Below are 20,024 nucleotides of genomic sequence, written 5' to 3' on the forward strand. Positions count from 1 at the left end.
GCCTTGCGCCAGCCCCTCTGCCACGGCCTCCATTAGGGGCCAGATAACGTATAAATTCATTAAAGTCAAAGAGGGACATAAAGTGCTCATTTGTCAGACTGTTCTTTGTGTGGACCTAATGGCGGCACATGGTTCAAGGCATTGAGATGATTTCAGAGAGCTTTTTTGCTATGCCTTCTCTGGACCATTATGGCAGCTGATTGTTAGGTATTCGAATTTTTGGATGTGTAATATACCAACCTTTTATGAAGCTTATTTTACCTTGGGCTTCATTTGAATCATTTTGGGGGTTCTCCAGTGCATTCATCAACATCAGCATGCTCCCACCATTCACCAACACACACACACACACACACAAACACAAACAAAACACAGTCAATGAAGTAACCTTCTGCACTAATGCTTTTGTATTCACAGCACCATTCCCACAAAACAATGTCCTCTCAAACACTAATCCCAAACCGAGGTCTACAAACCTGGTAAGCCGCCTGCTAGCAATTCACCGCTATCAAAGGCCAACAAATGAAAACTGAGTAACGATAAGCACAACCATGTACCACCACATATTAAAAAAATGGCGCATCCGAATAAGTACATGTTTTTCCAGCTTCGGGATGGAGGTTGAGGCTGTTGTTGTCACAGGAGGGGGGCACCCTCCATCTGCCTGTGCTCTCATTAGGCCATCTCCATTACATTTTATCAGAGGGAACCCCACCCCTTCACTTCTGTGACAACCCCTCCTCCCAGTTCCATACATACGCCTGAGATGATAAGTGTTCTACCCTCTTTGTGTCGGGCCTGCATAAGACAATGCAACACAGCGCAGCGGAGCATCATCCATCTCAAAGGTCATCAATCTGAGACACAAAAGATGAAATGTGGTCCGAACTCGCTTTTTTTTTTATCTCCACCAAGGGGGTTTCTGTTTTGTCACTCTTTCCCCTGACACAGCAGTTCACTGAAAATGTGCTACCTTGCGTGGCCTGATGATTCTGTGGAAAGTTTGTTGTTTATGTCTGAGGAAAACACCAGAATCGCGTTCCTTGGTTGGAACCAGCCGAGATGCTGTTGATTCAGGCAACACTAGCTTGTGGTCTACAGCTGAGTTTCTTAACCGATGTCACCCCGCGACCTGCATTTTCCTTTTGTTGCATAGAAAGCAACATTGTCTACGTGTGCAAGTATTATCGTCGCCAGCCATCATGACTACACATAACGAAAGGCAAAATAGAAAATGCAACCACCTATACGCTGACGGTAATGTGATTTCCTGCGAATAAACAACTTGTGAGGCATGTAGGCTTTGGCAGAGAGTCAGCATGACTTAAGAAGTAGTGGTTAATGGGTATTTGCTTACCGTAATGATTGCAATGTTGCGATTGCTTGTTCTCCTTTTTTTTTTTTTTTACATATGAATGCAATTTCCAGTGCATGGACACGCTAGGATTAAAAAGTACAATGGAATCGCAAATATTGTACAATTTGGCCATAGTGCATGTGTGGCACAGTGGACGAGTGCTTAGCGCATTTAACTGATGGTTCTAGGTTGCGGGTTTGAATGCGAGTTCTAGAATTGCTGTGTAGAGTTCTCATGCCCCCCCCTGCATTTCCAAAATGTTTTTAAAATTTTTAATGGGGGCTTGACTCCGTAATATGAAGTGACGCAGGATTACAGCACGTTACACTGAGTGCTGTTTCTGCTGTCCAATTTATGTCTCTCTTCACATTCAAATATTTAAATGTGAGTAAAACACTCGACATAATATGAACCTACCTCTTAATTAAATGGTAATCATAACAGGATCACCTCAGACAAAAATCAGGAGAGATATCGTGCCGCAGTCTTAACCTATTAAAGCGTTCTGTATTGGGTTAACCTGATAATCCGTTGTCCATGTCTGCATATGAGAGGCTTTACACTCAATCAATATGGCAAAGCCCCCTTCCTACTGCCCCCAACTGCACGCCATCGTGCAAGCCGTTACCACACCATCTTAAATCAGGCACGTGCGCACTATCAAAAAGAATGAGAACGCCATCTTGCAGGCCGACAATTGTAATTTACGCCGGCGGGACAAAATATTGATATTGTGATGTATGGAATCATTTTATTCTTATAGTCCGGCTGAGTATCACTACAAAAGCGTCAAATATCAATATTATGGCTTCTCAACCTTCAAATACTTGATGACACTTTTGACCTTTTCATGTAATGTGCATCTCAGCGTTTGCCAATGCTATATATTGCATGAATATGCTTCAACATTAGAAAATATTAAATCAATGATAGAAGATAAAGGCAAAGGAGTAACCAGACAGATGGGGCCGACATTATAGTTGGAAAGATAATATAAGATATCGTAAAATACTCAGTCATTCCAAACCCTATGTTGCCATTCTGGCGGCTCATTGCCAAAAACTGCAATAAATGAACTGCAATAATACAAAAAAAGGAATGTACATCCTTAAAGCAACTACGTTTAGTTTTTATGTGATGTTAAGTTTATGACTGTCGCACATTTCTACCATTATTTATTGGCATTGTTAGTGCGATAATATGAATTCCCGATGAACTTTCAGAATATCTTGGGTATCCATGTTCGAAGTGCTCTTACAAGACTTCTGGCAGATGGCTTACTCTTAACGAGTGCTTCCTGCGCCATAACAAATCAAACAAGATGATCTCTTGAGCTGTCAAAATGCAAAGGACAACATCCAATCCAGTGCGAAGTCAAACAGACCACCTCAGGTTAATCTCTCCGCGACCTGAAATGTTCACTAAGGATTAGCGCGGGTGTACACCTACTTCTGATTTTTTAACACACCTTGACGCAGTGTTTTCCAATCTTTATTTAGCCAAGGCACATATTTTATATTGAAAAGTTGTCCCTCTGTACTTTACCAAACAAAAAAAATCACACAAAATAATCCTGTCTTGATGTAGTCACAAATGTCAGTGTGAAATTTGGGATTGTTTAGTATTACAATATGAATGGTAACGAAGGTTAATTATGTATCTCTGTCACATAGAGAAATTTAATTGTCCTTACTGTCATTACATTGCCAGCAAAGAAAGATAAACAAATTATAATTTTCAGGCTAATCAAATGAAATAAAATGACCTGTAAATTAGCTGTATGCTAACTTTGGTACCTTTACGCAGGTACTGTACCAGTGGTGATTAATCCCTTTCCAATAAATAGCATATGAAATAATGGGTTCTTTTGCATGTTTTAGTACAAGAGATGGATTATTTAGTTCATTGTTGATGGAAAAATGATCAAAGGTGCACTGAATGACATCTTACATGTGCCGCCCCTTGCTGAAATCGACTCTAGGACCGGGCCTGATTATTGGAGTGACATGAATCAACGCAGGACGGCTAAAATATCCTGACAAATTTAGCTCTTTAGTGGACACTCATCAAAATCTTAACTATATAGAAGGTGTAGAACAGTGCTGGAACAATTGAAGCAAGCAACCTTCCATTCTCACCTATTTGTGTTCTAAAGAAAATCAGCCACAAAACTTTTTATCTGGATAAAATTTCACTATAGTGTCGCTGGTTTGGATTTGAATGTTTCGTTTTTCCATCTGCATTTGTGGCAGACAGTCGTCTATATTTCGTGACTTTATAGGCCAGATGCTCCCTGTCAAGACTCTTAATTCAAACCACAAGTGGCACATCAGCAGCGTGAAGTTGAAGCTTTGTTAGCATTCTTCCGTTTTATCCACACCAATTTCCAAACGGAGACAAGGCTGCTTTCGAATCTTCTCACAACCTTTACAATTGGTCGGACAGTTGTGACCGACAATCACATAGTCTTAACCTGGCTTTATTTTTTTTAATCACCTCGCTTGTTAGTCAATTTGAACAAGAATTTTTCTATATAGGGTAGGGACATTTGGGGATTTGTTACTCATCACAACCACTAAGCAATGGAATATCATTCTAAGAAAGTGTAGTTTAACTTTAAAAATAAATGATGAACAACATACTTAAGTTTAAACACATGTGCTTTATGCTGTTGTTTGATTTATTTTTTCATTCCGTTTGTTTTAAAATGCCGTTTCTTGGAGATTGTTTGACCTGCCTTTTCATTTTATTAAATAAGGAAAGTAATTTCTTGACAAATGCCGTTTGTTAACCTCCATTGTTTAGGAGTGCCATCCCGCCGCTTAGTGGCCAAAGCGCGCCAAAGCGGGGAAACGGCCATGAATGAAATTTGGCCCTGCATGGATCCCGTCATGTCTCTAAGGAAGATGTGTGTTTGTTACGTCATGAAAATACATTCTTTCCGGTCAGTACGGTGGATGTACACGTTTCAATATCAGCGCGATACAATTTCTGACATTAAACTTACCAATGAATTTGAAGGAAAATGTCGTCCAGTTTAACGTTAGATTTCGATAACCATCAACGTTGTTTCACGATGAACCCGGAAACGTGCTTCTCCATCGACCAGGGAGGCGAATGGGGTAAGGTTTTCTAAACCTTCTTAGGCACAGATAAAAGTGTCGCTTATGAAAATCCTAAAATAAGTCAACATGTGCTAGCGTTTGATAATGTTTAATATAATGTGTCATGTGTTGACAACGGTGGTGGTGTACCTTGCTCCTTGTTCCAGCACGAGTTAGCGTCAGCTAACTGGAATTGACGCGATGATGTAATAGCTTGTGTTCGAAAGCAATAACAAGCAAGCTGGTTCCATCGATCAAATTCTTACGTTATGATGAAAAGGTATCTAATTTAGATAATAAATGTTGAATGAATAAAATGTTCTTGATAGGATACTGTCACAATCTAATTGACATTTATGTATACTTAATCCAATTAATGCACAGTTACAATAGTACACTTAGCAATGGAATTCAACTACCATCAAGGCGAGAGGTTGTGGCAACATCATCTTCTTATACGCAATACTCATAAAGCATTTAGCAGATACCAGTTAATTATGCCCATTATGTAGGCTTTACGTGTCCTTGCTTTTATCCATTTCCATTTATTTATGTGCAATACATTTTAAACGAATCTTTAAGCACTTAAAAAACAGCCTGCGTTTATATTATAGCAGTGCTGATGTTATTATGCTATGCAAACTCCATAATTTTACAATGGCACATAACAATATTAAATACACATTTTAAGAATAAAATCTGTCTAGTTTTTGGCAAATAAGTAAACCTTGATGATGGTACTTGGTAAGTATTTTCTTTTGAATGGTCCTTAATTTGGCACTAAAGTTTGAGAACCATTAATCTGTTTTATTTGAGAACCATTAGTCTGTTTTATTTGGTTTTTGGAAGGCAACAGTAGTAGTTCAACTGGTCCATTAGCATTTGCACAATTAAAAAGAAACATATTGTCCGACTATCTTTTGTGTCATATTAACGTTTCTCTTTTATTGAACCTTTTAACTCTGCTTTTTTCCTTCTTCCAGACATCAGCCTTTTTGATGAACTTGACTCCCTGGGGGATGCAGATGATTTGCTCAAGGTCCTTGAGAATGCAGACTATGTGAGTAAAGTTTGACTTCAAATTGAAATTTCAAAAGAACTGTGTGAATAATGAAGCTTCATAACAGCCAAAAGTGAATACGACTAATTTGGGTCAGCATTTACCAACTGTCTGACTTTTGGCATGACAGTGCTACCTTAACGTATGAGTACCCCAATTAGAATTTTTTTTTTTAGTTAGGAGCTGTCACTAGATTGATTTTTTTTCCTTTTTTCTTGCAAGCACAAAATTGACACTCAAATGAACTTCAGGCTTTCTACCACTGGGTGGAGGCAGCGATATTCTTAAAATGATAAAGCCCCAGATTTTTTTTGTATTCTCTGATTAAATGACTGTGTGAAGTTGTTGTTGTTAATGCCTAAAAGACTGTAAGTCAAAGTGTTAACAACCCTTGACTGAAGTAGATAAATAAACTCATTGGCCTTTATTTTAGCCTAACCTATTAGACCACAACACAATGGATAATAAATCTGATATTGTTTATTGCAGTACAGATTAATTTATTGCTTGTGTTAAATAGCACCTCAGAAGAGGACCATGAAAAAATAACCGCTTGTAAAATTGTATTCCCAATGTTGAACTGCAATTATATTAAGACACACAAAAGTATGAAAATACATCCTTTAATAAATTGTATCTGCAAATTTCTTTTTGACATGCTCAATAATATGACAGAACAGTATTTTAGTGAGCAATAGGCCCACAAGTGGAATGCTTTGCCATAAGAAATATGTCTTTTTGGTGTTTCAGACATGCGGAGGTCCAGACCTTGACTTTGATATTCCCATACCTGCATGGACTGATAGCTACCACACAAGCACCACCTGCACAGGTACAACTCAGATGCAGACACATCTTAATTGTATTACATGTACTGTTTGTCCTTGAAGTCTGACTTGCTAAACTAAGTGCCTAGAAGTGAAGCCTAAACAAAGAACACACGCATGCGTTGTTTAACATTATGTTCTGTGTGTCTTTGTCCTTGTACTTCCAGACGGTGAGGTGAGCGTGCACTCTCTGTCACCTGCTCACACCCTGAGCTCCATCCCTTCCCCCACAGCTGTGGAGGCGCAGTCCCCATATTCCTCACACGTAAGTCTAGTGACTACACACCTTCAGTTTTCTTCTTTTGACTTGTATTTCCAATGCAACCCCCCCCCCCCCCCCCCCCGTACGATTTACATGCGTGCACGAATCCAGATGGTAACAAAACATGGACAGATGCTCGCGGCTGACAGATACCGACTGCACACGCTTCACTCCTGAGAGTCACTTATTAGCAAAAGAGGCAAACACCTTGTCAATTTAATGTTTATTGTCCATGTCATGGTCGTTGCCTCCATTCTTTCATTTAATACAAACCGTGTTGACAGGTTTCATCAAATTAGCATAATCTAAAAGGCTGATGTTTTCACACAGTGTCACAAGAAAGACAGGCTTTCCTAGTGCCAAGTTATTGACTTTATTAATGGTAACTGGAATGCAGGAGAGAGAGAGAGAAATGAACTTTTACAGGGGCAAAGAACTTGTCACATGGACATCTTGATATAAGGCAGTGGGGGTGTTTTCAGCCAATCAACAAATTGGTACTGACAATGATTATAAAGTTGTGACTAATGTAGTAAAAGAAGCGTGACTACAATTCTGAATTGTAATGAATAAAAATATTGCACTTTCGCGGTACACTATTACTAGAATGAATAAACAACACAATTTTGACCTTTGAGCCCAAGGGATTTGTCTTTTTGCGCCATTTCTAAAATTTGGCATCATCATTTTATTCATTATAATCTGTTGTCACATGACTCGTAAATTATCAAAGCAAACCAAGCTTTCTTCTTAATAGTGACTGAGGGCGTTTACTAACTTGACTGAAGAATGGACCAGATTTTTATAAGCGGAAGACGTATTTGTGCAAATTCCTTTTTATAACAGTAGTACTTTACTAACAAAATCATTTCATTCGGTGATCAAGACGGACACACGCGCGCGCACACACACACATTTCACTCAATCATCTGCGCATGTGAATCTTCCTCATAAGATTTTGCACAGCAATGAAAAGCAAAAACAAGCAATGTCTCCAAACTAAAAAAACAGTTGGTAAGAAAAAGTACCTCTGTAAATACATTTTTGTTTATCAATGAACTCAAATTAAGGCATGCAGGAGATTGCCCTCATTCCAGATACTGAAGACGCATTCCCCCTGCAGGATGAGGCCTTGTCTCCGCAGTCGCAGTCCTCGCCGTTGTCGGCGTGCTCCGAGTCCAGCGGGTTCTCCAAAATCACTCCGCTGGCAAAGAAAGCACCAAAGAGGACGAGCCAGACAGCACGAGGTGAGGTGGCCACCGCCACAACTCTCAAATCAGATGCATTTGGCTGTATATGTGCTTCTGCATGAGTGATATCAGTGGTGACGATAAGAAAACTGTGTCAGGGAAACCACCGCACTGTCTGTTAATGTGTGGTGGCCTATGTTTTGTTTGTTTTGCTTCACCGCACATGTAGTGCAACATATAGTCAAAGTCGGGGTGTCCATCATGATTTTCTCACAGGCCGCATTGTTGTTACAGTTGCCTTTAGGGGGTAGTTGTAATGGTGAAACCACATTGACAAAAACCACAGTCTAACAGTATAACGTCACAGCATAAGACCAGTCATGTCTTTTTATTTCCTTCCCGGGCACACACCAACGCAGCCAAAACAGCGCAGCAAAACAACAGGCCCATTCAGATGAGCGCCAAAGTTTCCATCCAGCCCAAACCGGTGATTGCAGCTGTGCCCTTGGCTCACGCAGCCGCTCCCCTGCAGCCCAAGACAATCATCATCCACCCCCTGCAGACCGCCATGCTGCCTGTGGTCAAAGCAGCCCCGATCAGCATCCAGCCAGCGCCCTCTCCAGGTATGAGCATCAGACAAGTGTGTTTATCATTTGGAAAGCCACATCTATTGCTGTGTTCGTCGACTTGTGGTTAATTTTGTCAATAGGAAAACAAAAACTGTTTCATTGCATTTTTTCCCCCCACATGAGCATCATTTTTTTTTATCAGGTAACCAACAGAGGGTACTGTTGGCTAACAGTTGAAAGTGTACCATTCTAAATGATCAAATCAAATAATTAACTTTATTTAAAATAATTCTGACAGTGCTTGGGTCATCTGGCACTCATTATTATGATTTGACATTGTTTATATGTGCCATGTGAGTGGCTGGTGACCAGTCCAAGGGTGTCGCCCACCAATCACCCAAAGACAGCTGGGATATGTTCCAGCTCATCGGTGATCCTAATGATGACAAATGGTACAAAAAAAATGGACGTTGAACCCCACTTTCTCCGTTTTCAATGCTTTTCCCCTTCTGCGTTACCAGGCTGGTCCACGATGTGTTATATCTTTAACACCTAGGCCAATGTAAATACTGATCATCCAAGTGGGCGGCGTCACTGCTGAACTCTTCATGCCTTGAATTTGAACTTGGCTCCTCTGCCGTCCACTTGGATACAAGCTGAGGCTACAGATGGCCAAGTTTGATACATCGAATCTTTGCACCTGAGACCGAAGTCTGAAGTTTCCTGTTCTTTGTTTGAGCACGGTCTCCTGATTATTCACAAAATTGAGCTTTTTTTTTTTTTTGCATCATGACAGGAATGTTTTCATTTTGTAGTCTGGCCTGGGCCGGAATGTACTTTTTACAAAGGACAAATTGGTCTCTTGAGGGTTTTATATTCATCGCTCTAATTTTGAAGTGTTTGGCTCAACACACACACTAATTAGCTAAGTTGATTAGCTCAGATGGGCTGTTTCGTATTTAAAAAGTCTCCGGTAATGATTCATGGAAGTCAAACGAGTTTCTGTGGTGCTATCTCCTGCTTTAATGTGCTTTTGGTTCTTTTGTGCTATTGCTGGCATCTCCCCATATCAGATGTAAGCTGTGTTTTTCAAACGTGGCCACACATGCACATTTATGAGCACTCCTCCACATGAACTAAGACGTCTCTCCACTTGGAATGTGAAAGTAAAGAAAAAAAACTGATCAAAGATAGTAAACTTCTCCACCTGTAAACATAGTGAGGGCCGTTAAAAGGCGAGGGGTTAATGGAGGTCACCAGTGATGAGGGAGATTCTGTGCCATCTGTAGCCAGACGCTTTTTAAACAGAACACTGACACTACTTCCTGCTAATGTTATCATTATCTTTACACATTTTGTTTGCGATATGACATGACAAATTGCTACTGAAAGGATATCTCACACAATATTTCACATGATTTTACTATGCACAAGAGGTTATTTGATAAAAATGAGTCATTTTGATCATGTAGATTTCATTTTCATAATCATATTGAACATTTTGCAAATGTCCGTGGAATCGCTGTCTGTCCTGCCGATATGGGTTAGCTTCCCCGATAAGAAACGTCTTCGATGCGCTCAGCGAGGCCCACCGTGTGTTCGTAATATGATACTAGCCAAAAATGTACATCCAGTAGTTGTCCACCTTATCAGCAAGTTCACATATTTCTCAGTTTGCCCCTAGGTTAATTTATTATTACATATTTATTATAAAATAACAAGTGTGCGAACTTGACCAATATTCATTTCTATTAGCATAACATTGACTTAATACACTGATAATGAAGTTTAAAGCCACTTTTTTTTGTGTGTGTGTGAAATGAGGAAGGCTCAAAGGCACCATACGATATTGACTCAAATGTGTTATCTTTAAATGGCTTCCTTAACAACTTTATTGTAACCCGTGTGTTGTCTCTCTTTTTTTTTTTTTTTTTTTAGGCCAGCCCATCATGCTGTCACAACCGAGCCAGTTACTACAAATCCAAACCCCCCAGGCTGTTACGGGCAGCGTGGTCGCCATGCCAGCTCTCGGCCAGGACAGACCTGTCGTCGCGCCATCGGTGGTCACGCTTCGAAGCCCTTCTTCGGATGACGACGTGAGTTAATGGTTTTTCATTCGGGTGGAGTGGAAATGATCTGCTCTGCGCCTGACATAACAATGGCACATTTGCCACTTGTTGCTAGGTAAAGTTCAATCTTTCCTGCCTCCTTTGCCAATGAAAACAATGGCACACACACACGATACCCCAACATAGAACTGCCAGCAACTGGAAGTCAGACAATCTCTCCCCGTCCCTTTTTCCCCCCCTACTGGAGCTCATCCCAACTGAATAAGGGGCGAGAAGCGAGTTACATTCTGCACAGGTTGTCAGGACACATCAACATATCAACAAACAACCGTTCACACTCACATTAACACACCTATGGATGAGAGTCTTTAAAGTCTTGAGTTTGACTACTGTGAAGTGCTAACCACAAGGCCACCGTGTTTCCCAGACACACTCTTAAGCCAAGACGTAAATTCCCCAAACTGCACAATAAGGATTATAGTACAGTAAATGAGTATAGGATCGTAAATCAGTACTCTGCATTGTATTTAAAATAGATATTGGAAAGAAAAAAAGGAAAAACTGCAATTTGTGTGGCTTTAGGATGCCTCAAGGATGCCCTGAACTACCAGTCAAGCGTCTCCTGAGCTTCATCATTTTGCACACACTTGAGTTATTGCTCCATCTGCGCAGTGACATGTACATCCTCCCCATTGTTTACATCTACAAATCTTGCTCTGCTTGCCCAGATTGTTTGCCTGCGTTACACAGAGCCTCTGTGTTGTTTCGGGCTTTGGTCCACAGAGTCGCTGCTCGCGATGGCTCGCTTTTGTCTGACCTTTTTGATGAATTGAGAAATGTTCTCACAGCTCTGTTTGTCACCATTTTTTTTAGCTGGGAGATGGGTCTCCAGTTGCTTATGGTTGCTGTTTATCTTGGCGTCAATGTTGCCAAAATGTTTCAGTCAGCGCTTACATGAAGAGCTCGTTGTGTATTATTCGGAACAAGGAATAATTACGGTAATGAATGTTGTGAAATCAAAGACCCCAAAAAGATATTAAAGATCCATAAAAAAAAATAAAAAAAACAGTCAGGTGCCACAGAGCGACGCATCTACGTCTTAACACAACAAATTAATACAGTCACATGTAGAAGTCACTCACAACACTTGGACTCAAGGTTGCCGTTGCACATGTGCTATGTCAGGGCTTTTTGTGTGTTGGAATTAAAGTTTAACATCAATTTGCCGGCCGAGCGTCAGACAGAATTCCCATACCTTCAAAATCATCACTTTTTAGGACACCCCCAATATTCCATGTTTGTTCAACCATTAACAGAGCATCATCGTGAGCACGCCATATTCAACACTTTAGTTCAGTCAATAAATTGTAAATGTATTTTTTTTTTTAACTTTGAAAACTGCTTGTTTACAACGAGCGACCGGAGATGGTGAAAGTCAAATAACACAGCCTGCATGTAGGCCATATCGTTGTTATTGAGAATCTATTCAGCCGTGAAATGCAGCACAGTGGTGTACCATGTGGGGCCCGGTCACATCTAATGTCACATGCTTGTTAAACATGGCCTGCCAGCGCCAGGTGTTCAGGTCTGCTATTCGTGTGTCGATGTGTTACTGTATTGTGACCTATAGTTAGGTTGGAAAAGCCCGGGTCTAAAATGGCTGCCAACGATTACATGCTTCAGACAGGTGTTGTGCAGGATGAAGCTTTTGCAACAGCTGTAAACAGCCATCAGGGATTGGTTCTCCCCTTCTTTGTAATGCCACTCCGGCACAGCCCGGGGATTTCACCGCTCCAGAATTATCAGTCTCCACAAATCATCCATTGTCAGGATTAGGGGATTTAGAGGAGACCCCGGCAGTGTAAGGGGTGGTATGAGTCTTGATTGATAGTGGTTTGTTTTTACGCTGTGTTGCATTTGGATACCTCACTTTTTTCCCCCAACTAAGTTATTGTGAAATATTGAGTGTAATATTGGTGTAAAAGTAGGGGAGACCGCCGTGTTTAAAAGAGGGTTTTTCCACTCTACGTAGCTCTGATAGTTGTCACCATGGACCATATGAGAGAGCACTGAAAGTACAAAATAATGTTAGAAATGATGGAATGTGAATTGTTTACTGAGTTACACAAAAGAAATGTATTGCTCCCATAATTTGGGGGAAGCAAACAACCACATAAAAGCCGTGTTTTGTTGGATTTTGTTTGCCCAGACTGTGTGGGAATTGAATGGATCTCTCCATCCTGCATAACTTTGTGTTTAAGACTTGGCAGGAAGGATCAATTGTCACCATGTGCTGAAATGATCCAGACGAAAGAAAATGCAGAGATGATGCAAAGTTTTGTCATGGGTGTGATGGCATGACTCCTTCTTGTGACTGGCTCCAAGTCATTTCACCTGTAAAAGAATAGCCACTGAAGGCAGCAAGGAGCTACGTTGCCACATTGCTCTTCTCTGTACCACTTTTCCTCACTCGAGTCGCCGGTCTGCTCGAGCCAATCCCAACAGACAGGGCGAGAGGCGGGGTACACTCCGAACTGGCCATCATTGATTGACAGTTGACATAAAGACAAACAACCATTCACACTGGCATTCATATATACAAATAATTTAGAGTCTTTAGTTAAGGTACCCTGGATTTATCTCATTCTCAGTCTTTAGCCAACATTTGAAGATGTTCACAGACAGAGTTAGCGCACGCCTTTCACCCACCAGACGACTTTTGCGTGGTTGCTAGAGCGACAGCGTGTGGGCGAGTTAATTTAGCCTAGTACTAAAGTATCTATATTCAATGATGCCCCAAACTTTGAAAACCCCCGTAATATATCAAGTCTTTGTCTTGTTTTGTTTTTAAATTATGCAGTCTGACAGTCCTCTGACTTATATGCGCACCCATGCCACCGTAATTCATGTTTATGACATCCAGTTAGGTCCACAAATGTGTTCGCTTCAACTTGTTAAATGAGGCCCGTCCATTTATGATGGGTTAATCACACACTTCCTCCTTTGGTAGCACTTCATCTGCACAATTGCATGACCGACTGACAGCTGTTAGCAGCTGGTCCCCTCTGCGGCCCTTGAAAGGATAGCTAGGTCCGTGTAATCCGCTCATGGGCAGACTCAATGTATTTCTATAGTTTGCATGGTTCTGCCCATGAACATTTTCTCAGCAACAAAAAGGCAACCACCGTTTTTGCCCTGCTCAGCCTCACTAAGATGTCGAGGTGACGTTCACCCCGCGCTCCACTCTCTGGTAACTGCGTAGTTGCAGCGTTCCCAGGCTCGCTCATGTGGCATGACTCCCAGATCCTGGCTGGGAGACTGAGGAGTTTCTCAGGAGACGAAACACAAATAGGGGGATCCAAATAGCTTAATCACTGCCAGGGCTATTTGTCCTGCCATCTAAAAGGCTTTATCTCAGGGAACGGTTCAAGTCTCTCTGTGTGAAATGCCATCTTAAACGCAGCATGCTGCCCTGCAACTGACTCGCGACCAGTTCAGGGTGTTGTCCGCCTTCCGCCCGAAGTCAACTGGGACAGGCTCCAACACCCCCCGGCGACCCTGTTCAGGATAAGCAGTGTTGAAAATGGATAGATGGATGGAACCACAGCATGCAGAAAACACGACACTCTCAATTGTTAAAATCCAAAAAGATGTTTTTGGTTTTGTTGGGTAACAGTATAATTTTAGTGTAATGATGGTATTCAAGGAAGTTCTATGAAGTCAATTGTTCTTTGCAGGACACAAAACATGTTTACCCAGTAGGGCGTCATGGAAAATTCCGGTGTTACCAAAAAACAAAAAAACAAAAAACAAAGCAAGCAAACAAAAAAAACAAGTTAACCCCTGTTATTATTAAGCTAAAAGACATTCGCAATCAACATATCTCCCTGTCAAATGAAGGTAAATGTCTTCTAAATTTGATACACCACAGAATTGTCGTTAACTACCCTGCAAAATTTGAATGACTAGAAACATTGCCGGGTATGTAAGATGACGCTTCAAAATATTGACAAATAGTCATTCTCAACTGCATGCCACTACTACAACATGCTTTTGTTCAACATCTTTCTTATGCCGACATGACTACATGTTTGAGCCATGAAAATAGATCTCCCTGAGTCACAGGTGGCTAGAATTTAGCCCACCTTGTCGCAGGCTTCTCAGACATAACAAAAATAAAAAATAAAAAACTCTCTTACTCGCCCTTTCTCTGAGGGACGTGCGCTCACGGCAGACAACAAGGAACTCTAAAGCAGGCATGCCAACAGGCTGAAAGGAAAATGCATTTTCGGGCTGTAAAACCTAGCTAAACCTAAGTGCACATCGTAATTGTACTGGACACCTGCTGATGCAAACAAAGGTGCTTAAGTTCTTATGTAATGGGAATGGCAAAGTATGACACGCTTCCATCAATTTGTCCTTTCTCACAGGCCCTCAAAGCATCTTGATGTCAATTTTTTTTTTGTGTGTGTGCACTCTGGGACTCTATGGGGTGTGAAGTCAGTGCAGTGGCGTCGTGAACCCACTGACAGATGTCTTGAAAATTGCTATTTAAGACTCCCATTATTTGTACTAAACAGGAGTGCGAGTGACGCAAACCCCGTCCTCCTTTTCCTTTACTTGATTCCTATCTGGCATTTCTTTTAACTGGCCTTTGTCTTTTACATCAGTGTTCTGCTCTTGTCACGCTCCTCTTTTGTCACACTTGCCACAAACACCCAGAAGATGAAGTAATGTGAATTTATCACCATGGGAATAAACGTGTGATCAGACAATAACGTCGATGGACATGGGGAAGAAACATGCGGCTCATTAGCAAAGTTTTATTTTCAACATTTCTATATTTGTGATCAAAAGTTACCACGATGTTTAGTACTGGTAAGACAGCAGCTGCTTTTTTAATACAGTTCTTTTACAATGGGGGAAATGGATTTGAGTTGAGTCAGCTATTAGAGAATGACCACAATACTTGATTCCATGTTTGCTCTCAACAACCTCCTTTCTCACAAGAAGTCAACTGTAAACACATCTGCTGTTCTTCCATTACATTAATCAAGAAAATATTGCCACAACAAACAACGGCCGAGCAGATTTTCAACGCTGCGCGGTGAAATGGTGGCTTTACTTTTGGATGATCTGCAATAGAAGTATGCAAGATTGAGTGGGGACATGTAGAAAGAAACATGATGTCACACCCGTGGAAGGAGCGAATGATAGACAGCTCAACAGGTGGCTCATTGTGGGCATTAATTGCATTCTCACAGCAAAGCTGCCCCCAATTGTCCTGTTTGGTTAGGTGCTTCCCCAAACGCATCCAGATGAGATCAATCCTGTGACATGAGTCATAATCGCAAGTGTTGTTCTTTTCCTCTCCCACCCGTTGTTTTCTGTCTGTCCCACTTTTTCGGCCTCAGTCAAAGTTCTCCCAGAGGCAGCAGCGAATGATAAAGAACCGCGAGTCGGCATCCCTGTCGCGGAAGAAGAAGAAGGAATATCTGCTGTCGCTGGAAGCGCGCCTGAAAATGGCTCTCTCTGAGAACGCGGTGCTCAAAAGCGAGAACGGCAGCCTCAAGAGGCAACTGGAAGGCCTGCGGAGTGAGGTGAGCATCAAGGTGATGCTGAGCTGTGTTCATCAACACTGAGAGAAATGCAAAAGTTGGTTAACTCATTCAGTACCAGCCAATTCTGGACCAAGTCTGAAAAGACGTTTAAAAACGTCTTTGGGAGTGAATGAGTTAAAGTACCCACACGCTCGACAAATACAAGTCCTGATTTTTATTTTGTCCGCAGCAGTTGAAAAGGTAAGTATTTTGACTAAGAAAGGAGTTGAAAGTAATTTGGAGTAAATTGTCAGAAAATAAAGACTCAAGTAAAGTGCAGGTACCTGAAAAATGTACCCTTATGTTGTTACTTCCCACCAGTGGGAAAAGGTCCCACGTATATGCCCAAAATGGCGTCATACACAACTCGTCTTCGACATGCTGTATGAATTTAAAAAAAAGTTGTTGTTTTTTTTCCCCCTGCAGAATTCCGTGCTGAAGGCAACCGCTCCCAAGAGACGAGCTGTGTGCCTCATGGTGGTCCTGGTCTTCCTCGTGCTGAATGTCGGACCAATTAGGTAACACTCGAATTGACACTTGCTTCTTTATTTCAAGAAAAGTTGTTGGCAGTTGCTGTCTGAGCAATATTACTGCGATGTCTAATTTACGGTGGGCTCACAAGAGGAAATAAATGGGAATCCCGATGAATCACCGCGGGACCTCAGCCTGTCATGTACGACATTATCCAAAGGCTTATTGAAAACAGCGCAAACGAGTTCCTGTTGAGTCAGACTCTTTGCTAAATCCGGTCGACAGTTTTGTCAAATCAATGGCCAACTTTAGGTTGAGGTAAGACTTTGATGTGATTACTTTACAGCGGTTGATGCAGACAATGTGTTGCAATGAACCCATGATCTGAAAGAATTTATCTATCGTGTAGATGTCCTCGTCTTAGCATGAGTAAGACTGTTCTCCTCTAAAGAAAAACAAATACTCATTTAGTCATCTTCGCAACCATTCCTCTGATGTGCTCGCCAGAGTTTACAGGACTTTGTGACGAATAGGTGAATAAACCTCAGAACAATCCTGCCGGGATTTCCTGGGATGTAAACATTTACCCAATGCGACCGTTAGAACCAAACATGTGACGCTCCAAGTGCGGCGTAAAATGCATATGCGGTCCTTCCTTTTCATCTGCGCGTTCACTATTACCACATCTGACAAATGAAGACGGGTTATATAAAAGAGTTCAATTCGGCCCAGTTTGCAAAATGCCGGACTTTTAGATTCCAACTATAACAACGGGATTCTCTGATGTCACGTTATAAAAATGTTTGCTTTCTCTTGGGGAGGGCGTTCTCCACGAAGGGACGCGAGTTGGATTTGTTGATTTTGATAAGCTTTACGGTGCTCGGAATGTGCACTGGATCTGAGGGCGAGCTTGCATATTAAAAACTTTTTGTTGCTTTTGTGGTTTGCTCCGTAGCGGAACTCAGCCTTGAGTGTCATTACCTGCTTGTCTCTGTCTGTTTTTAGGGGGAAAAAAAATCCAGAATATGCTCACATTTACACGGCAAATTTTCTTGACATCTTTTTGAAATGTAAAATTAAAAAGCCACCCGGTGTTGTAAAAGCACTGGATGACACCGCATGGGCTCTTCCGTTTGCTTTGGATTGCACAGACTAGATCAGAGTTCAATGTTGGACTTTGTACCACAGGATGAAGGCCACTTGGTTTTTCCTTTTTTCTTTCCACCGTCCCAAGTGTCCTCATTTCTTCTTTCCCTCTCTTCCCCCCCACGTCTAACTTCATCAGTCAACTTCAGAGCAACGCGGGTTCTGGTCTGGAGGTCGTGTCCGTGCAGCACAGCAGACACCTGTTAGGTTTCTCCTCGGAAACAGACAGCAAGGCCGTGGCGGGCCCCGAGCCTGTTGGAAATGGCGGCGGCGAGATGGCCGACAGGTAACGTCGTCCTCCACACCCAGCATGCTGTTGACTCTGCGGCCCAGGATGCACCTGCGCTTGGGGCCCGGCTTTTACTGGTACCAGCTCATGACGACATGTGTAAACAAGAGCGCAAGGGGGCTCGCCGGCTCTTATTCAAACGCCTGCCTTCAAATATCCCCCGAGCTGTGCTTTTGAGTAGCAAGGTGGGAAATTGGGGTCAGGCCATGTTTTGACATCCAGTTTTATATCACGAGTCACCGCTTATTTTTCCAAGGGCTTATATATTTTTCTTTCTGCTTTAAAAGCAATTATGACGCAGCAAGTCTCATTTGTCAATTGCATGAATAACATTCTTATTTGGTACATTACCGGCACCCCCGTGACCAGAAAATGATGTTTTGCAAGGTGGTTAAAGTCCACAATATTGGCAGCCTGTGTTTTGTCAGATAAACATGTGCACTCTGTCACTTGCGAAAACAAGCCAGTCACCTGTAGTATCAGCTTTCCCCAAACCCATGTAGGGAGGAAGGAACACATTAGCATTTTCACAAGGGTGTGACAGCGCCAAACGCTCGCGGAGGACCCGTTTGATTGGAGGGGATAATGCAATCTAATCTGGGGGTGTGGAATAGGAACCTGTGTGTGCAGAAGGTTAATATGGGGCCCCAAATCGAGAGTTACGATCAGGCCCCTTGGTCTGACGTGTCGTCTAAGATCATTTTTTCCAGGGCCTTGAGAGTTTGGCTGAGGTTGAGGGGGATTTTTTTGGTGGCCCACATTTTGGTAACGAGTGCCCTTGCATTTTGGCTCCAAGTGTAGACACACTCCATCAACAGGTTGAGCTATACAGTAATTCCCTCCATAAGATCACATTCACAGTTACAGTATATGTGGACTCGCGAAGTAATAACTTTATATTTTGTCATTTGGTGGCTATAAAAGACTTGAGAAAGGGACCACATTTAACAACCGGCTGTGGCAGTAACAACTGTCTTAAGCTGGAGCACACATGGGGAAACAAAAGGGCAAGTGAGTGGTTTAATAGTAACAAAAAAAAAAAAAAAAAAAAAAATGTAAATAAGCAAAGTTTTAACATCACTTTTAGATTTATTGAAGATGCTTTATGGTGTATGGAAGACATGAGATGCGGGGGAGAGGGAGCCAGTTTCTTTGATACAAGGTCTTGAATTTCAATTTCTTACCTTAATCAATATGGCTGGCATGTAGAATTTACGTCTTTTTTTTTCTTTTTAGCTGTTGCACTCAAACGATTTTGAGCCTGTGCTTACGGAACAAATTCAACACGACTCAAGGTCCCGCTGTACTACTGATGTTGTCAAATGCTTGAGTATTATATGGACCAACACATCACTCTTGATGTTGCCATATGCTTCGACTCTATTGACTGGCAGAAGCCTTTCCGTCGCTACACATGGCAACCATTAAAATGTCATCAATAAAGTCACCCTTGTGCTCAGATGGTAGCCAAGTCGATCTTGTCTTTGGCTTTTCTTTCACCCACTCGCCATGGGTGTTTTGACTTCAACTGCAGACCGCGCAGCCATGTTGGCTCTCCCTTTGCGCTGAAAGCATTTTCTTAATGAGAAGAACATTTTTAACAGTTCGTTAAAGCGAACTTCTCACATGCGCGTTTTCCAAGCCTTTCAACGTGTTTTCGACTCTCATCAATGTTCTCTTGGCCTCCTGTCATCTGTTTGTGGCGCTGCAGCGCTGAGGACAAGGCCCTGATGGTGATGAAGGAGCTGAACTTCCTCAAGCCGCCGCCGCCCCCCTGCCTGCCGCCTGTTAATAGGACCAAGTGTCTTGAGTGAGTGTTCCAAGCGTCACATGTTGTTTTCACTCGCCCACAATAGATCACAGAAATTGATGCAGCTCTGTAGTTACGGAAAGAAAAATTTTAAACAGAATTCGCTTTTTAAATGTGTGCTGACTTTGATGGACAGGCTGGCCCACGAGTTGAGGGGGTGGGTCCACCGTCACGACTTGCAGCTGACCAAATCCAAGCGCATGAGTAACAGCCACCTCAGACCCTCCAGGAGCATTCTGGCAAGTCCCATCAGCTCATTCTGCAAAATAT

General features: G+C 42.0%; 1 protein-coding gene across 1 annotated transcript in view; it reads left to right on the top strand.

Annotated features, from left to right (window-relative positions):
* Positions 1 to 4,272: 4,272 nt before the first annotated feature.
* Positions 4,273 to 20,024, top strand: part of atf6 (activating transcription factor 6) — a 33,743-nt gene continuing 17,991 nt past the window's right edge. Inside the window, exons 1-12 of the mRNA XM_086114928.1 lie at positions 4,273 to 4,479; positions 5,445 to 5,521; positions 6,272 to 6,353; positions 6,516 to 6,613; positions 7,734 to 7,857; positions 8,220 to 8,423; positions 10,308 to 10,465; positions 15,853 to 16,038; positions 16,465 to 16,556; positions 17,795 to 17,941; positions 19,656 to 19,754; positions 19,891 to 19,993. Coding sequence (XP_085971054.1) covers positions 4,383 to 4,479; positions 5,445 to 5,521; positions 6,272 to 6,353; positions 6,516 to 6,613; positions 7,734 to 7,857; positions 8,220 to 8,423; positions 10,308 to 10,465; positions 15,853 to 16,038; positions 16,465 to 16,556; positions 17,795 to 17,941; positions 19,656 to 19,754; positions 19,891 to 19,993 — 1,467 coding nt within the window. The 5' untranslated portion in view covers positions 4,273 to 4,382. The remainder of the gene's footprint in view (positions 4,480 to 5,444; positions 5,522 to 6,271; positions 6,354 to 6,515; positions 6,614 to 7,733; positions 7,858 to 8,219; positions 8,424 to 10,307; positions 10,466 to 15,852; positions 16,039 to 16,464; positions 16,557 to 17,794; positions 17,942 to 19,655; positions 19,755 to 19,890; positions 19,994 to 20,024) is intronic.

Source organism: Hippocampus guttulatus, chromosome 7 (assembly GCF_054856545.1).
Source record: "Hippocampus guttulatus isolate MCC_2025c chromosome 7, RoL_Hgut_1.0, whole genome shotgun sequence".
NCBI lineage: Eukaryota > Metazoa > Chordata > Actinopteri > Syngnathiformes > Syngnathidae > Hippocampus > Hippocampus guttulatus.